This window comes from Plectropomus leopardus, chromosome 3 (assembly GCF_026936395.1).
Source record: "Plectropomus leopardus strain MGB_pleo_1.0 chromosome 3, ASM2693639v1, whole genome shotgun sequence".
Lineage (NCBI taxonomy): Eukaryota > Metazoa > Chordata > Actinopteri > Perciformes > Serranidae > Plectropomus > Plectropomus leopardus.
The window spans coordinates 31,025,662-31,047,886 of record NC_142178.1 but is presented as its reverse complement, the minus strand read 5'-3'; the positions used below and the strand labels follow the sequence as shown (position 1 = coordinate 31,047,886).

The window sequence follows — 22,225 nt, the reverse complement described above, 5'->3', positions numbered from 1 at the left end:
ATGTAAGCAGGTGACTCATGTAAACATTCACCCCTCGTATAGTTTTCACGATGGGTGAAATTATCTGCAGAGACCAAAATATGTTTTGCATCAGGCTGCAAACATGTTTATTTCCGCTGTAAATTGAGTATTTTAACACTGACTCGTTTTCGGAGCCAGCCTTGAGTGGTCATTTGAGGAACTCCAAAAACAATTTACACAAGCATCTGTAGTTTCAATTATCATCATTGAATCATTTATAATTGTAAAGCGCTAACACAGTGAAAATCATCAAATGTACTTTAACCAGCCTTCATCCATGGAGATTCATTTTTATGGTGACAGCATTTCGTCATTTCATTTGCGACCTGACTTATAAGCAACTGCAGGAGTTTCCCGACTTGTCTGATAGCTTGTTAGAAAAGTTACAAAGCAAGCTGAGAGCAACATAATGGTGATTATATTTTAAATTAGGAACATTCAAAATGCCAGTGAGATAGAAAAGTGCATGAAAATTGTGGTGTAATGTACTACATTAAACACAAACTGTAATGACGATTATCATACTTTATTTGCAGTGTGTTGAGGAGGATTCGGTGTTCTTCAGCAGACTGGAGGTGCTCTTCAGCCTTCAAATTTCAGACACACATAAACACACAGACAACGAGTTTTATACCACATAGAGTTATATCTATCAAATGCAAACAAACATATTATTGGATAATCGAAAATATGGCAACAACACCAACACCTCTACAACATCGGACACATTCATAAAATTAAAGTTTGGAGAGGCAACTTTTGTTGCTGTTATGAAGCCAGGCTGGATGTAAAAATAAGATCAGTGACTAAAAATCAGCAGATCTGTCTCACAACCTTGATGTGGTAAATTGTGAACTCTTTTTCAGAGGCCATTTCTAAGGCCTCTACAAGGAACTCAGTACATAACAGTGAACAACTATCATTAAAACAGGACTTACATGTTGGCGATCCTCTCTAGTCGGTCCTTAAGATCCTCCTGGACAAAAAACAGGACAGACAAGTTAATTATGTTTCTTGCTCCCAAACAAATATCAGGTGATGTGGTCTGAGGAAAGACTCACTGCAGCACCATGTAATAATATCATTTTACATTTTTACATTTAAATTTACATTTAATTTTACAAAAATTATAATGGCATTTGAACATTGGGGAAGATTATTTTTTAAATGAAGATTTGGGGGAAAAAGTGATTTGTCAAGCACTTTTTTGAGAAGCTCTTTTTTATCATTTCTATTTTAAATGACAGCAGGTTACAGTTACATAACCAGACAGACTGATAGATACTTTTTTATCCCGAAGGAAATTCCCGAAGTCAGCTGCTCACGTTCACTCAAACAATTAACACAATAAAACATAATATTAATAATAACAAAAGTGCCGTCATGCAAACTGGGGTTAGACTCCAAATCCCCAAAATTACGATTTCTTCTTTTCTTTTTCTTTTTTTTTTAATGGAGCAAAGTGGAAGGTGCTTAGTGTTTTTCTACCTCTTATAAATAGTGTGGCTGTTTTAACAATCCCTGGAAATGTTAATAACACAGCACAATAGAACATGAAAGAAATAATACAAAAAAATTGGTGATGTTGTTAATGAACCTAATCACTGAAAAGCTGGAAATCTAAGATGGTTTATCCATCGTGACAGGAGGATTGAGCGTTTTGCCTCACCTTTGATTCATCAGACATGGAGCTGGAGGAATAGGAGGAGGTAGACGACGGACATGGTGGCGGGACACTTAACTGAGAGAGGCATGAAAACAAAGGCAAATGCAACAGAGAGGGTCAGTTTTAAACTTTGCTTAGTCAGGGATTACTCTGAAAACTGGCTTAGTGCTAGTTTTAAATTAATCACATTATAGCATTTAACATTTTAAAGAAATAGCGCAGATGTTTTGATGTTAGGTTGTATGAGGTACTTATCCATAGTCAGTGTAATACAAAAGGCAGTTAGAACGCCAAGTACCACCACAGAAGTCAAACAATGTAATGTTGTGGACGGGGTCGGGAGCAAAACGTATTTTAGCCACTTAAAAAAAGAGGCGTAACCAAAAAAAGACCTCAAAAGAAAGAAAACAATGTATTCCCTCAAAAATGCTGTTTTACCTTTTATTTAGGAATATCTTAGATTTTTTTTCATATCCTTACTGTGTACTTCAGCTGCTGCAACATTTCCTCAATGGCATTAAAGGATTTTTTTTAATCTTATAGTATATACAACACAGTGCTCTTGCTTTAATGATCATTTTGTTATAACTGCACCATTGTCATGTGAGGGTGTCTGCTGCAGAAACAGAGTATAAAACAAGACGTTCAGTGGCTACATTTTACATGGAAATGAAGTTAAACTGAAATGTCACAGCGTGTGCATTACCTGTGCATTGCTCAGATCTAGTTTAGTTTCCAATAAGAGAACTCTGCTCATCAGATTTTCCCAGCTCTCTCTCGATATAGTGATGACTTCTCCTTTAGTCTGGAACAGAATATGATGAATAACAAGGTGGCTGCAGTTGGAATGTTTTTTTACAACTTTCATACTGTCTTTTATTGAATAAATGGGATAAGATATTAAAGAAGTAAAGAATGTCATGTCAACCTTGTCTGTGTTTCTCCATTTGTCAAGTTCCTCCAGGCGTCTCTCCAGGATACTGAGTCGATCTAGTCCAGACTGAAGACTCCCTAGTTGAGCCTCCAGTGCTGAGAGCCTTCCCTCCACCTCCGATGACTGAAAGGCAGGAGAGACAGTTATATTACACACACGTAATAGAACTTTACGTCTTCAGTTTTCTAAAAGTCACCTTGTTGTTATGGGGAAAGTTGCAAATCTAAAGCACATAGTTTTAAACAAATTCATTTAAATGAATATTTTTATTTTCTCATCGACATCCCAACACCATTATATCAGCGGTGGAAAACGGCCACATCCTGTTTTTATTTAAATCTTATTGGCTCCATGTATTGACAAACTGGTCAAAACTTTTACTACATTGAACCCATCGACTAGCATCTTTCACAATATTTTGCTTACTCTTGATACTTGTTTGGTAAATGCTTACGTGAAGAACGTTTTCCTTGTCCTCCTCCTGTCCTGCCAGCTCTCTGATCCCATTTTCAGGAGAACTGGAGTACACGTCGTTATGAGAGGTTACGTTATTATGGGAGGAGCATGCTTCTGCATGGGAGGAGTTTGTGGAAAAAGTGGAGGGATTTTCCATGTGATTCACAATAAATGGCTTCTCGAACACCTGAAACACATAAAGAAACTATGTCATCAAACATTTTTGTATTATTATTTCCCACTGTGACCACTTGAATGGGCGTGCAGTGTCAGGCAGCATAAATGTAGTTCAGTCAGCGTGGCATCTTTTACCCAGAGAAGTGAACTCTGTGGAGTATATTATACAGTATGAGCTGTAGGTTATCGTTTCTTGTCATGAAGTAGACGATTTTTTAAATGTTGTTCCAGAAGTTGGCATCAGAAGTGATGGATAGGTCTAGTTGCCCATTTTCTGATGGTATCGAGAGTTTGTCAGACTGTAATATTATTATACATATTTTGGTAAGGAGATTTCTTATTACTGTTATTTTTCAGGGGATTTTTTCATTTATATTTTAGGGAGGCTGGCCATGAGCTCAAATAGTGTTTCAGACAGAGGATTTTCAGAAAAAGGCATTAAAACTTATAAAGCTATTCTAGGACATCCCCAAAAAACAAATATGACCCCAACAATCAGCATAATAGGGCCTCTTTAAATGAAGCTGAGGGAGGAAGATGTAGGTTGGTAGCAATAATATCAAATTTTCTTTGAACAGATGATTTAAGTTGCAGATATTCCAAAAACAATTGCCCTAACTTCTGGACCAGGTGGGAGAATGAAACCCAGGTGTTATTATGTAAGATGTGTATAAGATGGGTGATGCCTTTTTCAGGCCATGAGCGGAAATTAAGGGGTTTCTTTTTACTTGAAAAGTCATGGTTGTTCCAGATGGGAGTAAAATCAGATAACGCAAAGGTGTTTTTGGTGATTTTATGGAATTTCCACCAAGTGTTTGATGTTCTAGTTGAGAACTGATAAATGTGAAATCTGTATGTCTTTACAAAAAAAATGTTTTATATCTAACCATGTGTTATTTGATTCATTGGGGTCTATTGAATTGAATATATAATGATGCAAATTTGCAAGAAAATAATAGTAAAAAATTCAGAGCTTCACGTCCTCCTTATATTTTCAGTTTTTGTAGGGTGGCCAGTTTAATTCTTTTGATTCTTATTCTTATTGAATGGTGTGTAATACTGCGTGGTACTGTGTACTGTTAGTGTTGATGTAGCACTTTACATTGTACTTACAGTGTCTGCATCAGTCAGCGTTGGATGAGCTTGTCCTCTGCCATTCTTGTGTGAGGCAGGACATCTGACTCTCGGCTACAACACACATAAACACACAAATCTATTGGCTACGTACAGACAAGCCGTTTGTTGACCGATGTTTCTCTACTGTTTTGTCATTTCCTCTAAACTCAAATTACAACAAAAGGCAGAATGCTTTGCTGCCTTTAATGTCACAGATTACAGTTGCAGATTATGCCTCTGAATGTGTCTGTTTTTAAAAACACACAGAAATGTATGTTTGAAAAAAAAGAAAAACTTCTGTACCTTCTTTAGTTGCTTGTGTTTCTGCAGGACCAAAGTTATGATGTCACATACGACAGAGATTTTCCTTTGGGTGAAACCCCACTGGAGGAACTGCTGCTTGGTCAGTATGGGCTTATAGTCAAAGATATCTCGCATTACCTACACAAAAAACACATATACTCAGTTGAATGGACCACTACAGGTTAGTACAAAAATTGTTAGCATTAAGTAAAAATCCAATGTACACTAGTGGGTTAGTAGTCACTGGAGGGAGGGACAAATGTGAATTGAGAAAATCGACAGCCTTTCATAATGCTACATCTGTGGATACACTTTTTTTCAGAATGTTTGTATGTATTACCTTATAGAAAGTGTCAGTGAATCGGAGGTCAGTTTTTCCAGTCAGCTCCAGTCCGGCCTCCATTAGTTGCTCAGCAAAAGGTGGAGAGAAGGAGGTGAGGGTGAAGCTCACGACTGGCAGAAAAGCAGACGGGTCTCCTTTGGAAAGGCTGGTGGGGAGACAAAAAAACAATGTGCAGAATTGTCAGAAAAACTGCAAATGATAAAAAAGAGAAACTGATATGCACTGTCCACACTGCACTCTCCTAAAAACAACTGTCACAGCTCAAAGGAGTGTAAAAAGTTCACAGAATTGCATTAGACAATAGTTGCAACACATGCATTTTGTCTTACCAAGTGAATATAAACTTAATGGCAATTGAATAACAGTTAATATGTCGAAATAATTTAATTACTGATTAATTACTTTCACATTCATGTGAGTAAATCTGGACTAGATGAGCCGAAAAACAAACCAAACATATTGTATACCAAGCAATCGTTATCATGTGTGTTATTGACAGACATATGCATTGCCTTCCACTCTGTATTCAAATATTTATCTGAACACAAACTCTGTTTATGTAAACTCAAAATTTAATGGACATGCTGTGCAGCTCGAGGTTTGGTGCATTTGTGTATCAGAACTGATATGTTCTGCATAAACAATGTCTGCCAGCTCTCGCATCTCATATTGTCATGGTCGATTTCTCTTTGTTTTTGCTTGGGATGTCTATGTCTGTGATGTCCCTTCCTACACAAGAATGCAAAATGTTTAATACAAACAATGACTACGTTTGGATGCTGGAAAAGAAACAGTGAAATTGTGACGAGACATTAAGATACAAGATTAAAAGAATATTGCAATTCCTTTTGGAATAAAGGTGAATGAGGGCAAGCCTGGACCCACATGTAATATACGTATGTTCATTGCGTTACACTGGGACAATAGTGATGCCTTGTATGTTGATTTGCAGATTAGCAGCACCTGAGACAGGCCACAAGTGTTAATATGAACCAAACAGGAGGGAATGAGTTGGTTTTTTTTTTTATTTGGCTTAAGGGAGAGACAATTAACTTTAAATGGTTGTATTTTGTATTTATTTTAAATACCCGCAGAAGCCACAAGTGGGTCTGAAAATCGCGTTTTCTTTAAAATCTTCAAAATCACACTATTTATCATTAGCAGAACCTGTGAAATATGGTTATTTATGGTGGAGGGAAGGTCATGCAGTTCCCCCCCGTCACTCAGGGAGGCTCAAGGAAAAATATAACTCTGGAGAGGACGTGATATCTTTAAAAAAACAAAAAAAATCATACTCCAGCCATCCCTTACTCTCAGAAAAAAGAAATACAGTCTATAAAGGACATCAATATTGTTTGACTGTATTATGTCTGACAGCACAGTGGAAAGAAGGAGCATTTGCAATTGAACTAGTCATGAAAAATGCATTTAGTGCAGTTTGCTGTGTAAGTAACCTCCTTACCAACTGCTATTACTACAAACTTACTAACTATGATGTCAAAGGTCATGCTTAACATTTCTCATTCAATTTTATGTTTGCTTAGTTAAATATTAACGTGTAGCGTCACAAGGGCTTCTAAAACTTTCCCATAACTTTTCAAGAACCCATAATAAAAAATGACTGATTATTCATAATCAACAGAATGTTTAGTATACCTTACTCCAGATGTTAATTACTGTATATGATTAGCAGCCTTTGCAATCTCAAATAGTTGCTTATATTGGTTGCATTATATGGAAGGTTGTTTACAGAGCAGTGCTGTTACAACCAGTTTCACTACAGACAACAAAATTCTATGACTTTTTCAAAATTTTCAATGATTTTTACTAATTCCTTGTTTTTTCCAGACCTAAAAAGTTAGACTGCAAAATTCCACGACTATTCCAGGTTTTCCATGACTGTGTCATGACTGTTGGAGCCCTGCTTCTAGCACTAGAAATCGTTATTGGTTGCTGATCTGTGTTATTTTCTTACCCATCGTAGTCGACACATCCCGGGTATTTTATCACCCGCAAGAGACTTTCCAGTCTACGAAGACAACCATGGACATCTCCAGCAGACAGCATCTTAATCTGTAAGTAAGAGAGCAACGTTAAAAGCGTCAAGCTAAACGGCTAACCGAAGTTAGTCAGCAACAGCGTTACAAACCTGACAGCGAAAACGAGCAAGACGCGAAGTTAGAAGACACTAAAGCCCCAAATACTTGATACAAACATCCAATGTCGTGTTGAATATGCAAAATTAAAGTTTAACTATTACAAAATGTGCTGTTTTAAGCTAACGCTGGCTATTTTTAGTAGCTAAAGTTGGTTTTGTTTCTACCGGGTGATCGACAGCACGAGACAGGATTGGCTGTTGCACGTACGTAACGTAACGAGCTGACGTCAGCAACGTAACCTGTACGCACACTGTTTTCTGCTTTTTTCCGTTGTCATCAGTTTACTAAATAGTCGAATTCAGGGCGTGTTGATATAGAAAATGAATGCGTTTGACTCAAAATGATAAAATTTAAATTTTTCTTTCTGTGTTTTTGTTTCTGTGATGACTGGGGAGAGGACGGTGGGAGGGGCAGCGGTGACAAGAGGAGGAGTGTGAAAAACAGATGATGTATGAAAGGTTCCTCCTGAACCGAAGGAGCAACTGCTCTGTTTTTATTTGTTTCTGTCTAAATGAAGTGACAATTGGATCCGTCTGAGAGCAACGAAACCGCATTTCCAGCTGTACTTGTGTGCAGGTCGGGCTGTCAGAGGAATCACTAAACTCAGGTAGGTTGTTCAGGGTTAACGATAAGCCGCTGTACCGTACTCATTCAGAATTACTGCACCATACTGGTAAAAGAAATACCATCAATGATCGTTAACAGATCATCGAAATCAATCGATTTGTGACGACACTGTGTTCGTCAACTTAAACTAGCTCGGTAAGCTAACTTGGGGATTTGTAACAACAGATTGTGAGTGATGGTTAGTTCAGCCAATGATGTTCCACTTTGAATGCTGTTCTGGTCTATGTGACCAATGATGACAAAGAGGAGGCGGGACTAAAGGTCACACTACCTTGTTTGCTGGAACTTCCAACGTTGATGTTTACAACAGTGTAATGGATTTGTTTATGCAACACAGCTGAGGATAGACAAGCTGAGAGGGAAAAACAGTGCATTACTGCTTTGTTTATTGTTCACTTAGGAGTCGACTAACCTATGAAGCTAATTTTGAAGTTGTCAGCACAGAGTTCTGACAATCTTGAGCAGATGTTGACAGTAATTTGTCAGCAGAAGGATGTCATACATTATGTCTGTGGTGGGTGTGTAATCTCATGCACAATCATATAATTTTTCAGTAAGACTTTAGTGCTGTCTGCCATGTAAAATGAGCTATTTGTTTCTGTATATATTTATTTATTTATTTAATAAGATTAAGAAACTTTATTTTATATACCTTTCATACAAGAAATGCAGCACAATGTGATTCACAATATGGGCATTACATGCACTGAGTGCTTCAGATGCAAATAGACAGAACTGACATAAAACAGGCCAACAAGGCAATTCAATGTAAAAGTAAATTTAAATACATTTTGATAACAAAAAAATAATAATTATTATATTAATAATAAGTTAAAAAAGAATAAATGAAGGCATTAATATTAGCAAAACCATACATCTTAAAATCATAAACTCTATTTATTTTTATTAATTTATTATATAAATATATATATATATATATATATATATATATATATATATATATATATATATATATATATATATATATATTTATAGCCTTTATATATGATTATTAACCAAAGCCACAACTTTCAATTACTGTCGTGGTCAATTAATTTTTCAAATACTTGTATGATTAATCAATCAGCTGTTTGGCCTATTAAATGTCGGAAAAGGGGAAACATGGGGATCACATCTCCTCAAAGCCCAAGATGACGTCAAATATTGTCCACAACCCAAAGATATATAGTTTACTGTCACAGAGGAGTAAGAGACCAGAACATATTCACATTTAAGAAATTGGAATCAGATACTTTTTTTTCTTAAATAAATTACTCAAACCGATAATATGTAATTATGAACACAAGGGCTACAACTCTTAAGTATTTTCTTTGTTGATTAATCTGTCAGTTGTTTTTTTGATTAATGACTTATTTTGTCCACAAACAAAAGATTTTCAATTTACTATCAAAGAGACCAGATTATAGTCACATTTAAGAAGCTGGGACCAGAGAATTCGGACTTTTTTCTTGAAAAAGTTACTCAGACTGACTGATTGTCAGGTTAGTTGCCAATGAATTTAATTGTTGACAATTTAAGTGTTATTTCAGCAGCATTTCAGCGTTACATGAAACACAAGCAGTGTTTTACAATGTGATCAACCATAAGAATTGTTAATGTCCAGAGATTCACTAGATTCCCTTTTGTAGCATCAGAGGATACTTTTGTTGGGCAGACTTATTAAACCGGTGTTGAATTGTGTGAATCCACAAGTGGATTTACCTGTCTTATCAGGTTATTAATGGAAGATCATAGCAGTAAGTGAACCTCCATGTAGCCTGTGCCAAAATATTTCTCCATATATTACTTGTTTTCCTGTCTAAATACTAACTGGCAGACACAAAACTAGTTTGGTCAGATATGTTACCAAATGTTTTTTTCATGCACACAACATAAATGGGATGTAATAAATACAAAAAAATCTTAAGTATGACCAGATTACTGTCATATAGTGCTGACAGAATAACCTTTGATCACGAGCAGTACTTTTCCTGTGAGGTATAAAAGAGAAAAGGTCAAGTGGAAAAGCTTGCAGGCACAGTCTGCTGTAATACAGCATTTAATTTTGTCATCATGTCAGTGACTTGCATGTACTGTGTTACTGCACTGTCATATAGATGGGTCAAGCACTGTGGAGGCTGCCTCCCAGACAACAGCAGCAGCTTCAGGAAGAGCTCGCAGACCGACTGGCTGACCAGGGAGGAGGAGGAAGACGGGAGCAAGGTAATGCTTACATTTTTGTTTTTTTCATTAATAGTATCTTTGGATGACAAAATATGAGTATGTTCTGATTAATAAGGTTCTTTTTAAGGTTCGGTCCTTGATAAATTTTCAGCTCAGTATCAGCACAAGAAGCACAAACTAAAATCTGTCCACCTGTTTGTTTTTGTTTAACTCAACAGCTTCGTTTTAAACGTTATTGTTGATGTATGACGTAGCATTATGCATTTTTATTTAAACGAAATGAAGACTATGAATTTATTTAACTGTCTGACTAGAGTATTTAATGCCAAAGATTATGTTATTTGTCATAAATGTAATCCCTGTCTGAATGTTCTTTGACTGACTTAACTCTGCAGAAGAATAAGTACAGATAAATCAGAGTCAGAGGTCATTGTGTACATTTATGAAAGATCTAAGACACGAAAAGAAGGCCTGTTTAAAACAGATTTTTTTGGACAGACAATAAAATAAAGCCCACCCAAACTACACAGTTTCTGACCATTACAGAGTAATTGCAGTTAAAAAAGTAACAAATGAACTGAAAACAATATGCAACATTTCACGTTGCTTAGTACTGGTTAAGACTTGCACTGGCTGCTTGTTTGCAACTGTAATTCAAATAACAACTACACTCACAAGTAACTCTTACTAGTTTTCTACCTCCACGATTCCAACGCTCTCCTCCCTTCATCTGCTCTACATCGAACCCCAGCTGGCTGTCATTGTTGCTCCTGTATTTCTGCTCAAACCAGTTTGGCTCTGTCTGAAATGGCATACAAACATGCTGTTCATACCATTCATTCTAAGTATGACGTAAAATTTAGTCGATTTTGAGAAATGCCGGATGTATACTAGATTAGCATGAATTTTTAGGTATGAGATGTGATCTTAAAGGGATATTTTTGGATTTTTGAAGTAGGGCTGTATGAGATACTTATATATAGTCAGCGTGTTACATACAGTAGCTGGTGGTCGGTGCGCTCCCAGTTTGCAGAAGCATAAGGGCGTGCACTCCACAGGCATAGATATCAAAACATGTTTTATCCACTTTAAAAAAGGCCTATCTAAAAAAAACAAACCAATATCAGTCTAAGTGGATGCTATATTTAGAGTTTTTTCACGGCTTTACCTCGCCGTCACACAGTCTTTTCCTTTGGCAATACATTTCTCATCAGCTGAGCTGTGGAGTGCGCAAACTGGGAGCACACCGGCCGCCAGCTACTCTATGTGATACACTGACTACACATAAGTATCGCATACAGCCCCACTACAAAAACCCTGAACTATCACTTTAACTTTACAAAGGTAAATGATGACGACTCAGTGTGCCTGGTCAGTCTTACACCACAATGCATGCTCCCACTTCCATGTTATGCTAAAAAGAGCAAGTAATGACAGTGAGTGAATAAACAAAATAGAAAAATGATCATGATTTTTCTTTTTTCCTAGGGAAAGATGGAGGTCCCCAGAAAAGAGCTCCTCAGCAGTGTTACGGCCCCGACATCTACCATCTGTTGAGAACACGCATCGGTGGTATGAACACACAAAACACACGCTAAGCAAACAAAGAAAGTAAAACAACAAACTTAAAAGAGAAGAAATGCTTGGTTTGAAAATCTCTGCACTGATCTTTAAACATAGACTGAATAAAAGAAGGGCACTTAGTCACCCTTTGGTTTTTGAATTACCATTTTGTTTGTTTTTTTATAGCAAGAGGTGGCCATATTCGGACAAGAGGCTGGTATAGGGAGGGTATGCGTTGCTACACCTTAAGGCTTACCCGGCGTTATTGTCTATTTTACTCTAAAGGGGACCATCATTTACAAACTTATCATCATGCAGTTTTCAAAAAGTATTACAACTAGCAATTGAGACCATACTATAATAAAAGAACATGAGGATTCCTGTGTCACACTGAGGTTAAATGTTAATCGAAATATTTCTTTATCTGCCCACCATTTTTTCTTGTTTACTTTAGGAAAAGAACAGCATGGATTTATAGATTTGGAGATGCTGCCGCCTGAATTAGGCATCACCATACTGTCGTACCTGAATGCTACTGATCTGTGCCTGGCTGGCTGTGTGTGGCAGGACCTAGGAAATGACGAATATCTGTGGCAGGGGTAAGGAGGTTTCTGAGCAGTGACAACAGCTGATCTGCTATACTGATATGCAAGACAGATAGACTTTTGCTGCGTCTCAGTTTTAACAACTTATGCACTCAAAAAGGGAATGTAGGTACAGACAAATGTGGAATGAGAAAAAGCACTATATGAGAAAAAAAGTTTAAGTTATTGAAAATAAATTACATGTTTTTGGCAAGTGCTGACTACACATTTTTTTCTGTCAGCTGCTGTCTTTTTTAACTATTTTCTGTCAGCTTGCCAGACAGGCCTTTTTTTCCACCACACGTTTGCAGTAAAGTTCTATTGGGCTCTTTTTTTTCATATGTTTCTATTTTATAATCAATATGTCTCAATCCACCAGGCTGTGTAAGTCCACATGGGGACACTGCTCCATCTACAACAGAAGACTACCTGCTGGTTTCTCATATAGAAGACTCTACCTGCAGCTAGATGAAGGCAGCCTAACATTTAACGCCAACCCACAGGAGGTAACACAAGCCAAAACATCCAAGACCTCTAGTCCTATAGCGCACACCGCCTCGCAGCCTCTGCTCTGTGTGAGCGTGTGTTTGTTGAGTATGTGCGATGCACATGTTGGTTTCTGGAACAATGATCTCACGGCAAAATTATGTGTTTGATGATGTCATTATTCTGAGCCTCTGATGTTTCACCAATCTGTCACTTTAACATCAAAGTGTGTGTCTGGATGGATTAAGACTCTGTTGGACCTGCACTCAGAGAATATGATTCTCTCTCTTTATGTGTGTGTGTATGTGTGTGTGTGTGTGTGTGTGCAGGGTATCAGTTACTTCATGTCTAAAGGTATACTAGTGGATCATCCGACAGAGCTTGCCAAGTTCATCTTCTACACCAGACGGCTCAACTGGAAGATGCTGAGGATTTACCTGGACGAGAGGTTAACGCAGAAACACACAGAATACCCACAAAACTCAACACTAGACTTTTTGTAATGATGAAACATTTTACACCTCTTTGGGAACTAAGGGGGAACAACATATTTAGTATACTTGATGTGATTAACCCGATGCTCCAAGTTCACAAGAAACACATGAAGAAACAAACTGGGTTCTTCAGAATAAAAGTACCAGTGGTTCCAATTTGATTTATTTAATTATAACAGTACAATTTAATTTTATTATAACAGTAATTAATTTTATTTAACTTTATTATATTAACACTTTATTTAACTTTCATTTTAAAAATGTATGATTTAACGTCATTATAACAGTACTTTTTTAAACTTAATTTTGCCAGTACTTTATGTAACTTATATTATGAAAGTTCTTTTTTAAGACGTTATCATAACAATTCATTATTTACCTTTATTAAAACAGTACTTTATTTAACTTTTTTGTATCAGTTTTTTGTTTAACTTTATTAAAACAGTACTTTATATAACATTATTACAATACTTTTATTTTATTATATCAGTTCTTTATTTAAATTTATTTAAAACTTTAAGTTAATTTGTTTCAGTGGCTTATTTGTAGTTTTGTACTTTACTATTCTACAGTAGTTTAGAGGATATTTCAAATTATTGATTATAGGTTTATTTTTAGTATTAGTTCACTGAGGAGTGGTGTTTTTTTAATGTGTCTAATACAGTACTGAATACATATACTGGTGCTCTTAGAATTTCAAATCTCATAATTCAGTAACTTTAATTATCTGTGTACAAATAGAAAAAAATCCAGCCATTTAGTCTGTGTTTGTGTATGTGTGTGTTTACGTGTGTGCAGGCGGGATGTCCTGGACGAGCTGGTGACCCTCCATAACTTCAGTAACCAGTTCCTCCCCAACGCTCTGCGGGATTTCTTCAGACACATACACGCTCCAGAGGAGAGAGGAGAGTACCTGGAAACCCTCATCACCAAGTTCAGCCACAGGTTTTGTACCTGTAACCCAAGCCTTGTCCGGGAGCTGGGCCTCAGTCCTGGTTAGTTTTACACACACACACACACACACACACACACACAAGCACTTGCATAATAGTTGTAAAAATGTGTCTTTGGCATACATACAAATATTTTTTATTTGTCAATTTAAAGGATAATTTGGCAAATCAAGAAGGTCACAGAAATGTTTGTGCAAGGGTGGCAGGAGATTGATTTTATGGCAGTTTGACAGTCTTTTTTAGGTGGCCAAAGAGGAATTTTCATTTTCATAACCAAAATGGATTATGATCTATGAAACATGTTAAGTAGGTTTCATTATAATCTTCTCATCAAACTTTGCTTCATTTTAGAGATCATGAGTTCACACTGAAAAGAGAATTTATTTACTGGGTCCCTAAATTTTCACAGTACATTTCATGCCAGTGCATTTATCTTATGTTTATATATATATATATATATATATATATATATATATATATATATATATATATATATATATATATATATATATATATATATATATATATTAGAAATATATTTTGATATTATAATCATGAATGACAAAAACACAATGATTTTTTATATTTCTCATAAGGATCCGCTACATTTGATCATTAAAGAATTGTGACCAAAATACTTGGTTTGAGGGACTTATCACATTTTAGAGTCTTTTATTGTGCAATTTTTTGTTACTTATTGGCCAGCGTGTACACAGACTCAGTCCTTCTGTGGTAATCTAAAATGATCCATTTGTACACAAACTTTGTCCACAAATTGTGCTCACAGATGTGTATGGTGACAGTCAGGCCTGAAGGTGGTGCAATTGCCCTAAATAAAAGAGGTTTTTTTTTCCTTTGGAAAACATACATTTCAAGGCAAAGTGATAAGCTTTTAATGTTTTTAGCATTCAGGTCAAAATTTTGGCTTGATGATGAGGCCACAAAAGAGAGCAGGGGGTCTTTGAAATATTCTGAAAAGTCCTCTTTGGACAATTAATATCCAGTCTGTGCTGAGACTAACCAGACATCACAGTTTTTAAACCCTGCAGCGAGAGGGCCAAACACTCTAAAACCAGTGACAGAAGAAGTGACTTTAAAGCTACTACACTTCTGACCCGTCGGCCCGACCACAGACTGAGGGGGAAACCGTCAAGGTTTTATTTCCAAGTAATCCCTGGCTTCAGTACTGTCAATGGACCGTACATTTACCAACTGAGGGCTTTGTTAATGCCAGCAGACCATACAGAAACCAATCCCTGACTCTGTTACTGTTAACTCCCTGGACCTTCTCATATGATTAGCAGGATTAGTGTAATGGTTTTGAGCTCAAGGCTAGAGATGGATGGATGGATGGCTGCCTGTCTGAAATCAGTCCTTTCATTTCACTGCTATTCTGCCCCTCCGTCCCCTCTGGAAAGTATCGGGCACAGCAGTGGAGAACATTTTAGAGTTTATTAGCAGAACACCATCTATATTACTGTGTCTTACTCATTGTGTCTATATTAAAAATAACAAGTCTGAAGTACTAGTTTCTGTCCTGTTATGGTGGTTCCTCATGCAGTAATATTTTGGGTTAAAGGAGATTTGATCTTCTTGGCATTGTTCTGTAATGTGATGGTGAGGTCAAACTTTAGCAAGTCCTGACTGCATGAAACATGCTTTAAAATGAAATTTCAGCCTATATGGGGCTCTGGTGGGGTTTTGGCCCTGTTTACACCTGGTGTTACAACACATATTCATCTCAACTTGTCACATGCTGCCGCTTTGTCAGTGACCTTCTGTGTCTACTGATGATGTTTTAAGAATCTGTATGCCTCAGCTGTTTACGCGCCAAGATGCTGTTACCGTGAAGTGAAGCCGCCCATGCGCGTTGCATGTGGCAAATTTAACTATATAAAACTGGTCTGATTTGAGTGTAGAGCTAAACGCAGTGAGTTGATTCGTATAGCCCCTTTATTCCCCCTCTCTCTTCCCATACTCTCGCTGTTTCTGTTAATCATGAGTCTACAGCTGCAGGAGTGTGAGCTCTGTGCCTGGGACAGAGTAACACACACTGTGACAGGGCTAGCTGTTAGCAACACACGGCTAACGTTGCCCAGCGGTTATTAACAGGTTTGACAGTCTGTTTTGGTGTCAGCATGATATTACCTGCTCTCTGTCGGATGTTAGCTGTAGCTGCTGTGTTAGCTAGTGCTAATAGGGCTTCCAGAAACAGCGCTTTAGCATTGCTTCATCCAGCAGCGCTGAATCGTCAGCAGTCAGCTGTTAATTCCCCCAATCTCTCGCCCACCTCTCCACCAAAGCAAATAGATTTTTTATTCTGTGGGAAACAGTAAATGCTCATGATATCAGGCTCCAAATCCAAGACAGCGTCGCAACTATAAAATTTTTGCTTGCCCCCACAATATTATTGCAAAAAATGCCTATAAACATCACAACAGGTATTGCATTTTTTTTTTAGAAAAGCTGCTGAGAAATAAGCTTTTTCAAGCGGCAACGATACCAAAAACAGCAAACAAATTCCTGGAGGGATTTATTAAGTGTATGTGTGCACATATCATAACAAACCTCACGCTGCTTAAAAACAACACCTTTTGGCCTTTGTGAAGAGTAAAAAGAAGTACATGTTTATTTGCATGTAGAAGAGAGAAATTAGATCAGATCAGAAGTTGACACGCATGTGGAGACACATTTTAATTCCAGGTGTGAACAGACAGACAGAGAGCTGTCCACTTGTGATCCTATGATCCATGACACTTGTTAATACCAGGTGTAAACGGGCTCTTTGACCTCTCAGATTTTACATGGAATACCTGATCTCTTTAGTGCCACATGCAGCTGAGTTTTGTGTGAAAGCTTGTTAGACACAAGAACAATCCTGTATAATCATGGCCTGCTATCACATCTCTCTGCAGATGCTGTGTATGTGCTGTGCTACAGTCTGATCCTGCTGTCCATCGACCTGACCAGCCCCCACGTCAAAAACAAAATGTCCAAGAGGGAGTTTATCAGGAATACTCGCCGAGCAGCACATAATGTGTCGGATGACTTTGTAGGCCACCTTTATGACAACATATACCTGATTGGCCACGTGGCTGCGTAGCTCCGCCTGCCAGCCGAAATCCTCGTACTGCACTGAAGAATGGGAATTGGTGATTGGGTTCCTCTACGTATCTGGAAAGTATGGGAAATTGTGGAAATGGATTTTAATGATTTTCATGACAACCTATAAATCTTATTAGAAAGGTTAGAAAAATAAAATTCACCACTGCACTGTGAGAGAGACTGTGCTACCAAATATTAGTAATTATTTTAATCAAAGGAGTGAAACATGTTTAAAACCAAGTCACTGCAAAGAAGGAGGTTTTAAAGTGGATCCATGAAGATGAGCTCCGATAACTGCACTGACAAATGGTGACTACTGATTGGTGGAGGGAGGAGGCTGAGCACTGCCTTCAGCCCGTCACTGATGCCAGGACAGTCCTGCTTATTTGCTATTGGACAGCTGCTTCACGAGTCGGACGTACACTGGCCCATTCTTGTAGAAAGTGACACAGGGATGTTGATACAAGGCTGACACAAAACCACTCATTAATATCACTCGTAGCATTTACCAGTGTAACTAATGACAAAGGTACATTGGAGCAATTCTGCAGAACAGTTGACCTTGATACACTGTTCAGTGGTAACAACCTGAATGTCCAAGATCCAACTAGATCTGTTTTTCTGTGGTTCATGCTAGACTTTTTTTTTTTTCCATTTTAGTAAAATGAACAACACATGGGGCCTCGTACAAAAACATTATTGTATTCTGTTGTTAATCTCTCTTGCTTTTTTTCCTTGAGGGTTGCTTGTATTTGTTCCAAGTCACCAAACTGCACTAACTTGACCCAAGTTGATCGTTTGTGTCTGATGAATGTCACCTGTTCATGCAGAGGTGTGCACATGTAAAATTTGAAAATTAGCATAATAAACCCCCCCAAAAAACGCCACATAATGCTGCCTGTTCCACTCCGTTTGTGGGCAGATATCATTTACAAAAATGTTAAATGGACAGTTTACTCCCACATTAAAATTTCGTAAATCAATACTTTGAAAGTCTTAAAATAGCAAAGACTAAGAATGTGGGATTTTATAATTTATAAAATCTTAAAATAATAAGTACATAAAAAATAATAATAATTTACAGACTGCTTCCAGCATTAATATCACCAGTCATGTGTTATATTGCAATGCATATTTGGGCAAAATTCTCCCCATCCCCAAGTAATACATGTCAGTTCCTGTTTTTTGTTTTTCTTTTAGTTTTGCAAAACTGGTCTTAAATTAATTCTGAGTGGCAGTCAAAAAAAGTCTCAGAAAGTCCTAAATCCCACGTGCGTGGAGCTGTAGGAACACCGTGCTATTTATCTATTGATTGTTTTGGTGTGAGTGAGTGTTGGATATATCGTCCACAGAGGTGTCTCGCGTTTTCTCAAATGTAATGGAACTAGGCGGTAAACTTGTGGTGCTTAGAGCAGCAAAAAATACATTTGAAAAACTCAACAGTAATGTCTCTTTCAAGAATTCATGACCCGGTTACTTAAGATAATCCACAGACCTTGTTATGAGCAACTGCAATTGCATGAAGGGACTATTTTCTTTCTGCCAAACTACACCTGCCAACTGGAGTGTGCATGTACTGCTAGCTCACCTAGCACCACTGAGCGAGATAAGATTACAGTCAATATATGTTTTCATCTCCCGCGGTAACAAGCCTGTCGTCCATGAGTAGATGCACACTTTTTTCTGCACCATGATAAAGTAACAGTTGATACAGTTATCTTAAACACTCAGAAACTTACACCAAAACAATCTAGATCGATAAATAGCACCACAGGTGATTTTTTTATTTTGTTGGATAACTGTCCCTTTAACAAAGAGTAAAAAGAAAAATGCCATATAGCAGGGACTTCAATTCTGCAGATAGAAATATGCAGTTCAATAAAAAAAAATATAATATCTAAAATAACAATGATGACAATAATATGGTTGACAGATTATTAATTTAGCATTAAATTTGGTTTTGTTGTGTAATTTAACTCAATTTAGTTTCAATGTCACATTTAAACCATGAACTTCAGATTAGGGCATTTTAACTCTTTGGTCAAATAAGTGTTTTTCCTCTTCAGGCTTGTCTGATACAAAGGTCTGAACCACTTATCAATTTTGTTTGTACCCAAGAGAAAATTCCAAGTATGAGAAAACTGACAAATGTAAAATTGTTAAACAAATATTTAAATCCTTGAAGCTAAATAAATTCAAATTGATTGTTTCATAATAAATGTGATGGCCACACAAGTGGAAGCAAATTAAAATACATACATAGTATTATCAGTTTTGTGGGCGCCATCTAGCTGATATTTTGTGCAAACTTCTGTCTCCATTATGTTGGAAAATGAATGTATTTTCTTAAACCTGACATTAAGGAAATGTTTTATTACAGTGTGTGGAGGTGACATGCTTCTTGTGCATGATGAGGGTATTTGAGAAGTCCGGGTTTCATGATCGAATTATAAGCCTGGCTTTAATATCAAACACATGGCTAAAGTAAAGTGTAGAGAAAGATAATGCTAAGTGAAAAAATAAGGATTTTCATCAAGTCATTTGTAATGTTGGCTCTTGAATTGACACAAAATGACATTACCATTGACCGAAGTCTGTGGATGACAGTGCAGTAAGTTGTGTGAAGTTTATGAAGTTCTTGTGTTTTTAAAATAATACTGCTATAATTTATTATTTTTGCACAGTGCACATGTATTTACCCCCAGTTCACACTGCTTTAGCTTTAGTTCCTGAAGTCATAGGCTTCCTCTGTCTGAAAAACAGCCCACAACAACATAGCTATTGCTGCCATGACATAATGGTGTAATCCATCAATTTAAATTAGACATGTAGTTTTATAATGACTGTAAAACACCACAACTGCTGCAGCAATAATACTGTCAGAAGTGGTGTCATTCTTCCAGAAATTAATGAGAAAAGATTATCTCAAAATACGACACCACACCTGAAGTTTCATTAAGCCTTCCATTCATGGTAACCAACAGTTGGCAGTCACAGAAAAAGAGAAAATATTCGTATTAAACACTATAATTAACAGTGTGGTAAAGTAATAGGTAAAATATCATGTAATTTTAAATGATGGATTGCATTTGTCAGTGCAGGAATATATGTGATTTGTTTTTAACTGATTTTTAAAATACTGGACGCCTGTTACATTTGGAGGGAAACCAACCCAGTCGCCAGGAAAAATGCTGGCATCGTATGTTTCTGCAAACCATGGATACGTCACATTTGTATGTTGTTAAGGCCAATTTGAAACTTAATATTTCAGCAACGCTGTGGTTAATGTGTGGTTAGGTTTAGGCACAAATATTGCTTGGTTATGGTTAGAAAAAAGATCATGTTTTGGCTTAAAGGCCCTGACACACCAAGGCAACGGTTAGCTGTTGGTCAATGCTGGGCCATCACTGAACGTCTGTCACCCTAATAGCTGCAGTCTGTCTCACACCCTTGGCTCTCATCAGCCCTTCCTGGCTTTTTTTTAAGTCAACTCAGCATGTCGAATTGGTGTCGGTTAATGAAATCACTCTTCATTGGCAGTTCAGCTTAGCACGAGAGGAGAAACAAAATAAGGAATCATAGGGGAGTAAGATCGAAACAAAGTTGTTAAATAGCGTATGATTATTTTTCTTCAGCCATCGATCATTTTGTGGTGGTTTGTGTTATTATTTAGTGGCTCACAGTAAATATGCTTTGTTGTTTCAGCGTTGGAGTGCTTTGTTCATGTGCTAACTGGCTAATTAGCATCATTACTTTCTTCCAGATTCCATTTTTTAATGATGGATACAGACTATCGCCTGCTGCTATTATGGAGAATTATTTCCTCTCACACAGGTGTAGAACATAACTTACTGTGTGGCTGTTGGTTGTAGTCTTTGCGATGTGTTCAAGTGCAACTTTTTGGCCAAGACAGGCTATGTGAGGCGACGCTACCGTCAGTTGCTGTTAGTTATTTCATGTCAGTTTGGCATGTCTGGGCCTTAAAAGCACCCGTTTTGGGTGGCACAATCCCAGTAGAAAACGCAGACAACCACTTTTCTTTGCTGAGAAAAACAGTAAAGGGTAAAAAACACATTTGTTGGCTAAAAAGCCACTGGAAACACAACAATGACTGCTAAAACACAGCTGGTTGTGTTGTTTGTTGGTCTCAAACACAACTCTTGCACAGGTGAAATGCCACCCACTATCCCTTCCACCTCCCCATGACAAAGTCCGCCCATGTGATACGTCACTTTTGAGATGTTTATAGGATACATATGAAACATACAAATGTAAAGTATTTGTGGTTTGCAAGAAAAGCACAATGCCAGCGTTTTCTTATGACGACGGCTGAGGGCAATACTACACTTTTCAGTGGTTTAAGTGTGAAAAAGCTAATCTGGAGAAATGGAAATGCATAAGCACTTAAATCAGGACATTGATGACTTTCAGATACATGAAATATTTTCAGCACTTTTTTAAGGTAAATCAGTTTAACGACGATGCTTATCAGACCTGAACACAGCACGGTTGTGACTCTGTGCTTGTAGCTTCCAGTCCCAGCAGCTAGCATGTAGCCGCAGCTAACAGAGAGGCGTCACAGCGGTCACTGAATGTAACCATGGCAACAGACAGGATGACACAGTTAAGCATTTTTGTATTTAAACCTTTTTTTTTTTTAAATTGAAAGGGTTTGTATAATAACCTAGATAGCTAGTTGCAATACCAGTGTATATATTTTCTGATTTCTGTCTGAGTAAATTGTGTAATTGGAGCCTCTTCATTAGATTGTAAATCTGACCCTGAGTGAACTCGGATCATTATAATGTATTTAAGATTTATTATTGCTGATGATGCACACTGATTTAGACCTTTAACTTTGTTGTTTTATTTAAATTATTAAGGAAATTCACTTCCTGTTGTGTTTTTTTTTTCCTTTGTTGTTACTAGACTTTACGGCTGACAAAATGTACTGAGAAATTGTTCCATGAATCTGACTCATTAAATCTGGGCTTGATTTTACTGACGTGTTTCAACTACCTGCAGTTATACCGTTTATACAGAAGCAGTTTTAG

The 22,225-nt window shown here is 37.2% G+C and overlaps 2 protein-coding genes across 2 annotated transcripts; one reads left to right on the top strand and one right to left on the bottom strand.

Annotated features, from left to right (window-relative positions):
• Nucleotides 1-531: 531 nt before the first annotated feature.
• On the bottom strand, nt 532-7,389 carry cep44 (centrosomal protein 44). Its single transcript, XM_042485730.2, has 11 exons — nt 7,166-7,389; nt 6,992-7,089; nt 5,014-5,161; nt 4,674-4,811; nt 4,368-4,442; nt 3,076-3,264; nt 2,616-2,744; nt 2,394-2,492; nt 1,691-1,762; nt 960-997; nt 532-608 (listed from the first exon to the last, which is right to left on the bottom strand). Exons 2-11 carry the CDS (start codon nt 7,081-7,083, stop codon nt 548-550), a joined length of 1,041 nt encoding a protein of 346 aa, XP_042341664.1. The 5' UTR covers nt 7,084-7,089; nt 7,166-7,389; the 3' UTR covers nt 532-547.
• Nucleotides 7,390-7,578: 189 nt separating this feature from the next.
• On the top strand, nt 7,579-22,172 carry fbxo8 (F-box protein 8). Its single transcript, XM_042485374.2, has 8 exons — nt 7,579-7,782; nt 9,920-10,025; nt 11,475-11,558; nt 12,004-12,148; nt 12,513-12,639; nt 12,949-13,067; nt 13,912-14,108; nt 16,982-22,172. The coding sequence occupies exons 2-8, from the start codon at nt 9,920-9,922 to the stop codon at nt 17,167-17,169; spliced, it is 966 nt and encodes a 321-aa protein (XP_042341308.2). The 5' UTR covers nt 7,579-7,782; the 3' UTR covers nt 17,170-22,172.
• Nucleotides 22,173-22,225: the final 53 nt, after the last annotated feature.

What these genes read in the sequence shown, in the direction of transcription:
- cep44 (XM_042485730.2), bottom strand. Translation starts at nt 7,083, where the DNA reads ATGCTGTCTGCTGGAGATGTCCATGGTTGTCTTCGTAGACTGGAAAGT. An exon ending in AATGGAGAAACACAGACAAG is followed by an intron (nt 2,493 to 2,615) that starts GTTGACATGACA and finishes ATTCTGTTCCAG; the next exon opens with ACTAAAGGAGAAGTCATCAC. An exon ending in CCATGTCTGATGAATCAAAG is followed by an intron (nt 998 to 1,690) that starts GTGAGGCAAAAC and finishes TTTTTTGTCCAG; the next exon opens with GAGGATCTTAAGGACCGACT.
- fbxo8 (XM_042485374.2), top strand. Translation starts at nt 9,920, where the DNA reads ATGGGTCAAGCACTGTGGAGGCTGCCTCCCAGACAACAGCAGCAGCTT. An exon ending in GACGAATATCTGTGGCAGGG is followed by an intron (nt 12,149 to 12,512) that starts GTAAGGAGGTTT and finishes TCAATCCACCAG; the next exon opens with GCTGTGTAAGTCCACATGGG. An exon ending in AGGATTTACCTGGACGAGAG is followed by an intron (nt 13,068 to 13,911) that starts GTTAACGCAGAA and finishes ACGTGTGTGCAG; the next exon opens with GCGGGATGTCCTGGACGAGC.